This window comes from Sapajus apella, unplaced genomic scaffold (assembly GCF_009761245.1).
Source record: "Sapajus apella isolate SASKATOON/1434 unplaced genomic scaffold, GSC_monkey_1.0 scaffold13, whole genome shotgun sequence".
Taxonomy (NCBI): Eukaryota; Metazoa; Chordata; class Mammalia; order Primates; family Cebidae; genus Sapajus; species Sapajus apella.
Genome location: NW_022436953.1, coordinates 1408549 through 1419411, shown reverse-complemented (window position 1 = coordinate 1419411; position 10863 = coordinate 1408549). Strand labels below are relative to the sequence as shown.

At 46.6% G+C, this 10863-nt stretch overlaps 1 protein-coding gene across 18 annotated transcripts in view; it reads right to left on the bottom strand.

Annotated features, from left to right (window-relative positions):
* The window catches only part of ZFYVE27 (zinc finger FYVE-type containing 27), a 24191-nt gene extending 13749 nt beyond the window's left edge, over positions 1-10442 (bottom strand). For 3 of the 18 annotated variants that reach the window (XM_032281209.1, XM_032281208.1, XM_032281210.1), the window contains exons 1-4: positions 10209-10436; positions 8340-8512; positions 3534-3704; positions 1810-1996 (exon numbers count right to left, since the gene is read on the bottom strand). In XM_032281209.1, the coding sequence (XP_032137100.1) occupies positions 1810-1996; positions 3534-3704; positions 8340-8512; positions 10209-10420 (743 nt within the window). In that variant the 5' untranslated portion in view covers positions 10421-10436. Of the gene's footprint in view, positions 1-1809; positions 1997-3533; positions 3705-8314; positions 8513-10208 lie in introns of all 18 variants that reach the window. The other 15 variants (XR_004269889.1, XM_032281204.1, XR_004269890.1 and 12 more) reach the window with 11 other exon arrangements.
* Between the last annotated feature and the right edge of the window lie 421 nt (positions 10443-10863).

Here is a 10863-nt window from a genome sequence, read left to right as displayed (position 1 = left end):
GGCTGAGGCAGGAGGATCACTTGAGTCCAGGAGGTCAAGGCTGCAGTGAGCCATGATCATGCCACTGCATTCCAGCCTGGACAACAGAGCAAGACCCCGTCCCAAAAAATAAAGAAAATTAATAAAAGAAAAAGAACTTTATCAATACAACTGGTAAAATCTAATTATGAAGTATACATTAGATAATACTACTGTTAATGTTATCAATGTTAAGTTTCCTAACTTTGATTACAGTTCTGTGGATATATAAGAGAATGTCCTTGTTCTTAGGAAATCCATGCTGAAGTATTTGGGGTAAACAGTCATATTTGCAACTTACTTTCAAATGGTTTAGGAAAATGAAAATAATGTGTATATGTACAGAGATAGACAAAGCCAACATGGCAAAATGTTAATAATTGTTCTATCTAGGTAAAGGGCATACAGTAGTTCTTTGTGTTATTCTTGCACTTCTTTAAAACTATTTCAGGCCAGGTGCAGTGGCTCATGCCTGTAATCCTGGCACTTTGGGAGGCCAAGGCAGGCAGAACACTTGCAGCCAAAGTTCGAGACCAGCCTAGCCAACATGGTGATCGTCTCTACTAAAAATACAAAAATTAGCTGGGCATAGTGGCACATGCCTGTAATCCCAGCTACTCTGGAGGCTGAGGCACAAGAATCGCTTGAACACAGGAGGCAGGGGTTGCAGTCAGCCAAGATCACACCACTGCATTCCAGCCTTTGTGACAGAGCAAGACTGTGTCTCAAAAAAAAAGCATATATATATAAAATAAAACTATTTTGAAGTAAGAAAGTCTTTTTCAAAAACTACTTATCCACGACTGGGCATGGTGGCTCAGCCTGTAATCCCAGCACTTTGGGAGGGTGAAGTGGGCAGATTACCTGAGGTCAGGAGACCAGCCAGGCCAACATGGCGAAGCCCCATTTCTACTAAAAATGCAAAAATTAGCCAGGCGTGGTGGTACACGCCTGTAATCCCAGCTACTCAGGAGACTGAGGCAGGAGAATTGCTTGAGCCTAGGAGAAAAAGGTTGCAGTGAACCAAGATCGTGCCACTGTACTCCAGCCTGGCAGACAGAGCAAGACTTTGTCTTAAAAAAAAAAGAAAAAAAAAAAACTACATATCCAGGCCCTACTCTAGATAATGGACTCAGAATTCCTGGGGTAAGGCCCAGACATCTGTTTGTTTATAACTTTTCTTTCCCCTACTGTATAGAATGCACAGACCCCACTCCAGGGAAGGGAGGAGTAAATGCCCACTGCTACTGAAGTCGGTAGATTAATGCTTCCTCATAAGTACCAGCTCTGTCATGTTTAGGAATTTTCTCCACAGTGTAGTGATGATGACTAATACCTACTCAACACTTCACAGTACCAAACACCTTGTGAGTAAGCCCTGTTATTATCCTATTTAACAGATGAGAAATCTGAGACAGAAGCTAAGTAACTTGCCCAATGTTACACAGCAAATAAATGGAAGAGCTGGGATTTGAACCTAGGCAGTGGTGGCTCATACATGCACATGCTTAGTCCAGACCCTAACCTGTCTCTCCAGCAAAAGAACACAGGCTGTAAAACAGCTAGATCTAGATGCTCATCCCAGCTTGGTCACTTTCTAGCTAAGTCAATCAGCCTTTTTCTTCACCCATAAATGGAAGATATTAATACTAGCTACCTCTCAGAACTGTTAAAAAGACTAACTAACAGCTGTGGTTTGCCTACTATAATGTCTGGCACACACAGCTAGCACTCAGTGTCATGGCTGCTGTTATTGTTCCCCCACCTCCCTGGCCTCTCTTCCATACTCACAAGCTCTTCACCTCAGCCACAGCCTCGGGGCGAGACAGGCGCACTCTCTGCAGGTCCTCCTGCCTCACGCTATGATATTTCCTCCGCATCAGCTCGGACTCGGGCACCCGTGCCCGGCAAACCTCCTGAAGGTAGCCCAGCAGGGCGGGCACTGAAATCATCAGGGCACCTACTGAGTACCACGCACCTACAGAATCAAAAACACTGCAGGTAACACAGGTAAGCAAGGACCAGGAGTTGGCCCACCCAGACACCCACTGCTTGTTCCTCACCTCCTCCAGGGCTCTGCCAGTCAGGCTTTCCTGATGGCCTGTATGACACAGTGTCTCACCCCTACTCTCCAGTCCCCTTAACCCAGCTTCACTCCTCATAGACCTTATCACCACATGACACATTACAGGCATGTCTGTTGTCTCCTCTACTGAAGTAAGCTCTTGAGGGCTGGGACTTTGTCCCTTTGGTCACTGCTGTGGCCCCAGCCTCACTTTTAAAACATTTTAAGATGCTGCTAGCACACAGTCGGAGGCTTATGCTGGAGTGTGATTGCCAGGAGCTCCTGCTGACTGACATTCGGACCTCTGGGCCACTAAGGTAGCCTGGAAGCCTTTCCTTTGGCTTTTAGCACACCACAGATGACTGCCTTGAGAAACGTTAAGGCCAAGATAAAATTCAAAGAAGGAACTTCTTCCATGCAATATGGTACAACAGCAAGCTAATAGAGCAGCGGGCCCATAATAAATGCTTATTAAATATCTGTCATGGGAACTGATTTACTTTGGGAGCATATATAGAAAAATCAAACATCCTAGGAAGTTCTGAACAGGTAAAGATGAATCCAACTAAGAAACAGAAAATGAGATCTTGTATGAACTTTATTTTCAACCTCCTCAGTCTCTACCTCCAGAGGAAACAAAGAAGACACCTGAGAAATACAAGGTCAATATAAGAACGAAAACATGAGTAACGGTCCAGCTCCTCTGAACATTCTGTTCCAGGCTTTATTCTGACCCTGAGGGGTTTGGCTTTTTGTGTAGCCATCTGCCAGCTTCAACCATGGACAGGGTAGGATCACAGCATGCACCGTAGTAAGAGGTCCATAGGATACATTATCCAGGACCCCAATAGACACCTATGTGTCCACACTTCTATCTCAAAGGCTTCATGCCACTCCTCACTGCTGGTGACTGCCCAGCAGCTCCCGCTAGGCTCACTGGCTAAACCAGAGAAAAGCAACAGATATGGCAGAAGTCTCTTATCAGCTCCTCTCCCACTACCTTTACCCATGCCATGTCCCCAGATGACCCCTGAATCAGCTGGAAAACCAAAATGGAAAAAGGTCAATGCATCCTCAGCAGGAAGTCAAGGAAACAATAATATTAAGAGCAGCTCCAATGCACTGGCTGCCTATTCCATGCCAGGCACTGTGCTAAGTATTATGCCGCATTCCTCACAAATACTCTAGGAGGAAAGCAGCATTTTAATCCTCTCGTTAGAGATAAGGAAAATTAGGAGTAACAGGGAAGTTCCTAATTTGCCCAAGGTCACAGCAGGCGGCTCAGCCTGGATTGTCCCTCTGGAGCCTGTTTCTGACTCCAAACAGACACAGAGGAAAGCTAACTCCAGGGCAACAAGAGCAGCTGCGGCACACAGGGCGGGGCAGCATCCAGGTGTCCTTCCCCCACATTCATTCACAAAAACCACTGGCCCCTGGAGGCAGTCCTTACCCTCATTCAAAGTGAGGAACAAGATGTTGAGGCCCAGGCAGGTCAGCAAGGAACACAAAGGCATCTGCCACCTACAACACAGAGAGTCCTGATCACTACAGGGAGCCACTCCTCTAGCCAGGGAGGGGAGACCGGGCGGCACAGATGAGACATCAAACCAGAAGAGGAGGCCTGGAACACAGAAGGTCAAGGAGAAATGAAAAAGGGGCCTCTCACTTGGACTGGTGACCAGGAGAGGTGGTAACAGGTCACACATTAGCACCTGGGGTAAGGGAACTGGCAGGTCTGTAGTGCTTTCTCCCAAAAGGAAGAAGAATTCATAAAATACCAGTTAAGATACCCAGTTAATATCATTTAAACTGTGTTTTGTAAGGTTGTAGTCTCCTCAAGAGGTGACACTAACAAAGTTCTTAATACTTTCCTCTATTCTTTGTTCATAATTTCATAAGACTGTATAATCACTGAACAAGATTTCAACTAACACAGAAATCAAGAAAGACCAAATCGTAACTTCTTTGAGCCCGTTTGTGCCTTTATCTTCTTAGGTCCGTGATTTTGAAAGTGTGAGAGTTTATCTGAAAGTTTATTTTGAACACCTATTAATTCAAAAGGAGAAAAAATAGTAAAGATTTTATTTTAATATATTAAAAATCAAGATGAAAGTAGGGTGCAGCATTCACTTAGCAATCACACCTTAAGTGAGCTGGAACAGACAGAAGCAAACACAGAAACAGCCACTGCCACCACCAAATGGCAATGCAGAAGCCCCCAAAGAGGGAAGAAGGAAGACCGGAGACTCAAGTTGCTGAGAACAAGCAAATGCTGCTAGCCCCGTCCCTGATAAAGGACATTTAGCAGGGAAAGAGGAGCATAGATGCAACAATGAAGCCACGACACCCAAATTCTAAAGACAGTGTCAGTATATAAGGTGAGCCATCAGAGGAGAGACAAATATCGTAAAAATAAACAGGCAAATTGCCGGCAAGCAAAGCATTGAATGCATTTTTTTTTCCTTGTTCTTTTGAGACAAAGTCTCACTCTTGTCGCCCAGGCTGGAGTGCACTAGCACAATCTTGGCTCACTACAACCTCAGCCTCCCGGGTTCAAGCGATTCTCCTGCCTCAGCCTCCCTAGTAGCTGAGATTAAAGGTGTCCATCACCATGCCTGGCTAATTTTTGTGTTTTTAGTAGAGACAGGGTTTCACCATGTTGGCCAGGCTGTTCTTGAACTCCTGACCTCAGGTGATCTGCCTACCTCGGCCTCCCAAAGTGCTGGGATTACAGGGGTAAGCTACTGTACCAGGGCTAAGTATATTTTCTTGTACTCTAACTGGAGTATTTCAGAGTTACTGAATGAGGTTAACTAATTTATGTGGGGTTTTTACTTTTCTTTTTTTACTACTTTAAGTTCTGGGATACACATGTAGGACGTTCAGGTTTGTTACATAGGTATACACGTGCCATGGTGGTTTGCTGCAGCCATCAACCCATCATCTACATTAGGTATTTCTCCTAATGCTATCGCTCCTCTAGCCTCCCATCCCCCAACAGGCCCTGGTCTATGATAGTCCCCTTCCTGTGTCCATGTGTTCTCATTTTCAACTCCCACCTATGAGTGAGAACATGTGGTGTTTGGTTTTCTGTTCCTGTGTTAGTCTGCTGAGAATGATGGTTTCTAGCTTCATCCATGTCCCTGCAAAGGACATGAACTCATCATTGTTTATGGCTGCATAGTATTCCATGGTATATATGGTACCGCATTTTCTCTATCCAGTCTATCGTTGATGGGCATTTGGGTTGGTTCCAAGTCTTTGCTTTAGTGAATAGTGCTGCAATAAACATGTGTGATGTGTCTTTACAGTAGACTGATTTATAATCCTTTGGGTACCCACTTATACTCAGTAATGGGATTGCTGGGTCAAATGGTATTTCTGGTTCTAGATCCTTGGGGAATCACCACACTGTCTTCCACAATGGTTGAGCTAATTTACACTCCCACCAACAGTGTAAAGGGGCTTTTACTTTTTAATAAAATTTATGAGTAAGGAAATGAAATGACATCTCTGCCTTGCTCCTGAAATTCAACACACTCCATCTGTACCACCCTAATTAGGCCTCAGAACCTCTAGTGGCAGCTACCAGGGTAAACCAAAATAAAAGCCAATCCCATCTAGGAAATAAATACATCACACCACTACTGAAGTCACTTTCATTTTAAAACCTCTTCCCTTCTATCAAATGTCTTTACTGACACTTTGGTCCCAGGAGACCCACATAGTAGAGTAGCTGATCCCAGGAGTCTGTTAACAATTTACTGCAGCTCTAGGCTTCCAACCTAATAGCCAGAGGCCAAGATTAGGTCCCTCTTCAAAGTCAAATTCTCTTTACCAAGAAAAGAACAATCAAAAGCACAAACTAATCTGACAGCCACTTTCACAGACCAGTGCTCCCTCTCGGAGCAGCACAGAAACCACAGGCTCCTGAGGGCTTTCAGGTCCAATGCTCCTCCTGCATCCAGCTTTAACCAATCCTACCACATCCTCCAATTTCTAATTCCATAAAATGGAAAAAACCTAACATATTAGTGCGCTAATAAGCACTACAGACCAATAGAGGAAAAGGAGAAGGGCAGGGCGGGATATGCTTCACTTTCGTACTTTGCCACAAAAGGGCAATACACACACATACTAAGAATGTCCCAGGGAGCACAGGCTCTCTCCTATGGAAAACCAAACTTCACAACATGCTGAGATTATAAAAACCCCTCCTCATACTATCTCCCTACCCCTTGTGCCAAGAGCACAGTGATCTTACAGTAGAGACCACAGCTCTGTAACACTGACTAGCTCACCTCTACGAATACTGACATAAACTAGGTGAACAAGAAAAATGTAAGGCCTTGGCCAGAGAACTAGTAACAAACCATCCACTATTTCCAGACTGATGCCAGACTCAATGGTATCCTTGGAAGTTAACCTAACTCCACTGACCCTGCTTCCTACCAGTCTCTCTCGGGTGTTTTAGAAGGTTGAGGGTCTTTATGAGAATCTGATGAAAACAAGTAGCTTTTCCCTAGAAATATACACATGTGCAGACACACAATTTTACATGCAGTTTCAGGGGATTCACTGATCCCTAAAAGCCACCCATAGGCTCCAAGTTAAAAACCTCTGCTCTTTAGGACAGTCAGGTTTTTATGCGACTCCTGATGCAATGCAGTATCAGGGACACAACATTTACCTTTGCAAAAAAAAAAAAAAAAAAAAACTTTTTTAACTTGAATCGAATCCAACCTTTTTTTTGGAGATAGAGTCTCACTCTGTCACCAGGCTGGAGTACAGTGGCACAATCTCAGCTCACTGCAACCTCCGCCTCCCAGGTTCAAACGATTCTGCTGCCTCAGCCTCCTGAGTAGCTAGAACTAACTACAGGCACACGCCACCACACCCAGCTAATTTTTGTATTTTCAGTAGAGATGGGGTTTCACCATGTTGGCCAGGATGGTCTCAATCTCTTGACCTTGTGATCCACCTCCCTTGGCCTCCCAAAGTGCTGGGATTACAGGCATGAGCCACCACGCCCAGCCAGAATGTAACCTTTAAATCTAACTTCTAGTCCGCACCACAAGAAAGAAACCAGACAAATCTCGGTAGTAAATTCTCCAGGATAGTCAGTTCAGGCTCAGTCTCTTCAGCAAGTTAATGTCATGAGAGAGATTGTTTTAGACTGAAAAAGACTTAAAAGACACAATAACTACAAACAATGCACAGTCCTGGACTGAAATGTGAATTAGCCAAACAGATTGTACAACTGAGGAAATGGAATATGAACTGAGTATAGGATGATATCAAGGAGCTATTAATTTTGTTAGGTATGATATTACTTGAATTTTGAAAGAAATGTCCTTATTTAGAGACAAAAACTGACATACCTAGAGAGTAGAATGCCATCTACATAATTTAAAATAATTTTAACATAATAAAATGAGCCAAAAGAAAAAAAGAAAATTATAGAGAATGAAAATCAAAGCAGGATAGGAGGGAAAAAAAATTAATATCCATAATCTCAATAAATTAGTGAAAATGGGCTGGGCACAGAGGCTCACACCTGTAATCCCAGCACTTTGGGAGGCTGAGGCAGGAGAATCGCTTGAGCCCAGCAGTTCAAGACCAGCCTGGGCAACACAGTAAGACCCTATCTCTACAATATTTTTTGTTTTCTAATTAGCCAGGCGTGGCAGCTGAGGTAGGAAGATCGCTTGAGCTGAGAAGGTTGAGGCTACAGTGAGCCATGATCACACCACTGCATTCCAGCCTGCACAAAAGAAAAAAATCCTGTCTCAAAAAAAAAAAAAAAAAAAGTGAAAATGGTATCTGCTTATTCATAGGTTTTTGTATTTCTTTAACTTTTGTTCAAAATTATATCCTAATTTTTAATATTAATTATGCTATTATTGGGAGCAACGGAAAACATTAAGATTGCTCCACGCTATAGAAAGCCTAATGTTCAATGCTATCTAGCAGTCCTAAGGAAGGAGTTTATTCAGTCACAAAGAAGAATCTTGCTGAAAGGCAGGAGCACTCCCAACGTCTGCTTTTCCCAGGCTGGGCCTAAGACACAGGGTAGGCCTGGATAAATCCAGAGGCAGAACAGACCTCCCAAAACTGCTCCTCATTAGGGCAAAAAGGACAGCCAGACACTGCCTAAATGGTCAATGTTAGTTACTACAGAGCAGGAAGGCAGAAGGCACAGCAGACCAGAGCAACTCCACAAGTCTGTACCTGAGCAAGTATCGAACACCATCACCTGCATCCTTCAGGGGTTCCAGGTAGATCTCCAGCCTCTTGTAGGAGAGAACCAAGTTGAAAAGATCAAATGCTGTGGACTTGGTAGGAAAAGGTGGAGACTCCAGGGGAGCCTCGGGCATCACGCTGGGGCTCATCTCCGGCCCACACCCCTCACGTTCTGATGTCTGCATCCTGTAACCATAATAATTCCCAACATTTGCACTGCACATATAATCCCCAAGACACTTCTACCTACTGCTTCATGTGGTGCCCACAGAAAACCTGTGAGCAAGGCAAAGTGAATTATTCAGATCTAAAATCCTGTTCTTTGGACTCTCCATCCAATGCTCTTTTCCCACAGACGCATCAAAACTAAAAGTTAGTCGGGCACGGTGGCTCACGCCTATAATCCCAGCACTTTGGGAGGCCGAGGAAGGTGGATCATGAGGTTAAGAGATCTAGACCACCCTGGCCAACATGGTGAAACCTCGTCTCTACTAAAAATACCAAAAAAATTAGCTGGGCTTGTTGGCGCGTGCCTATAATCCCAGCTACTCGGGAGGCTGAAGCAGGGGAATCGCTTGAATCAGGGAGTCGGAGGTTGCAGTGAGCCGAGATCACGCCACTGCACTCCAGCCTGGTGACGCAGCGAGACTCCGTCTCAAAAAAAAAAAAAGCCGGGCGCAGTGGCTCAAGCCTGTAATCCCAGCACTTTGGGAGGCCGAGGTGGGTGGATCACGAGGTCAAGAGATCGAGACCATCCTGGTCAACATGGTGAAACCCCGTCTCTGCTAAAAATACAAAACATTAGCTGGGCATGGTGGCGCGTGCCTGTAATCCCAGCTACTCAGGCGGCTGAGGCAGGAGAATTGCCTGAACCCAGGAGGCGGAGGTTGCGGTGAGCCGAGATCGCGCCATTGCACTCCAGCCTGGGTAACAAGAGCGAAACTCCGGCCCAAAAAAAAAAAAAAAAAATCACAAAAATCAAGCATAAATGATCGCTGCAGGGAGGCAACCCATGGTCTGAAAAGAAATGATGCCCTGGAACATTTTTGTCCCACCCTTTACCTGGTTAATTCCTACTCATCCTTCATGTATGAGCTTAAACATCACTCCCTTACTCTGGGAAGTCTCTGCCAACACCCTCAAGTCTGGACTGGGAGACCCTCCCCAATGTTCCCAAAGGATCACGTACTGACTCTAACAGAGCACTTACCACGTCAAAATAAAACTTCCTACTCTTAACTTTGAGCTGGCCTCCATTCACCAGTTTCTGTACACAGTGGGTGCTTAACAAATGCCTGCTGAATGAGTGAATGAAATACCGTGCTCCAGGACACCCGCCCCATCCTCTAATCCTTCTCACTCCCTTCGGTTCCCAACAACTTCCTGGGCCATCTCTGCCCAAGGCAGTCGACATCGGAACGCCCCATTCCCATCTGCCCTCTCTGATGGGGCGCTCCAGGGACGCTTATGCTCTTTCCCAGTTCCAAGTCCTGGCTAAGCCGCAAACGAGGGGGCAGAATCTCGGCGAAGAGCAACATAAATCAGTCCCGGGCAATAAGCCGCCAACTGATGGGACTGTGAGGGGATGTGACAAAGGAGCCAACGGGAGCCCAAAATCCCCGCGGGCCGTGCCAGGGCGAAAAGGGCCCAGAGTGGCGCGAGGTAGGAGAGCCCAAGAAAAGGTTAGGCAGGTCGGCGCCCGCACTGGCCTTAGCCAACACCTCCTCAGCCAAGGGGGCCTGATGGAGCCCGTGCGGCTGGACAGGGAAAGCCACGCCCAAGGTCGCGGAGCCAGCAGGTGGCGGCCCCGGCAGCGCTCAAGCGCCCAACTCCACACAGTCTGCGGAGACACGGAGACGCGGGGGGGCGGCACCTCACCTACCTGACCGCTGGCTCCGTGAGGGAGGGACCAGGGTCGGGCAGGAGCAGGAAGAGAGGCACTAGGGCCCGGAGTGTTTCCTCAGGCCAGCCCCAGACAAACGCCGCTCCTCGTCCCTGGGCCGTTCGGAAGTCGCAGGTCCGAAAATCTCCTCCGCCTACGCCGCCGCCATCGCCGCTTCCGGGACGCGACTCACTCTGCGGCTGCGTCCCCATGACGTCATCTCGCTCCGTGTTTTGCTCCGCCCACCCCAGCCCAGGTGAGCGCTCTCGCCCGCAGTGCGCCTGCGCTTCTTTCCCCGCGCGCTCCGGCCTGGAGTAAACGTTGTCCTTGGCTGGCAGCGATTCGCCAAGCCGTGAGGAGCCTTGGCAGTACGTGCTTGGCCACCCTGCACCTGGTTGCCCAGCCTTGCGGCAGGGAACAGTTGGCAAGAGGCTAAACTGAAGAATTTACGACTTCATCCTCTTTCCTTCCAACTTTGGCACTGAAGTGGGGACTGTGAGCTCTGGAAAGGCAGAAACCATATCCTGTATGAGATGCCCAGCAGAGAATTAGGTTGTTTCCTGAGTAGCTAGGGTACAAGGTCCTGGGCAGGCTTCTCCCACCTCAGTCCGCTTCACACCGTGTGGCCCAGTTAATTTCCCTTAAAGCATACATC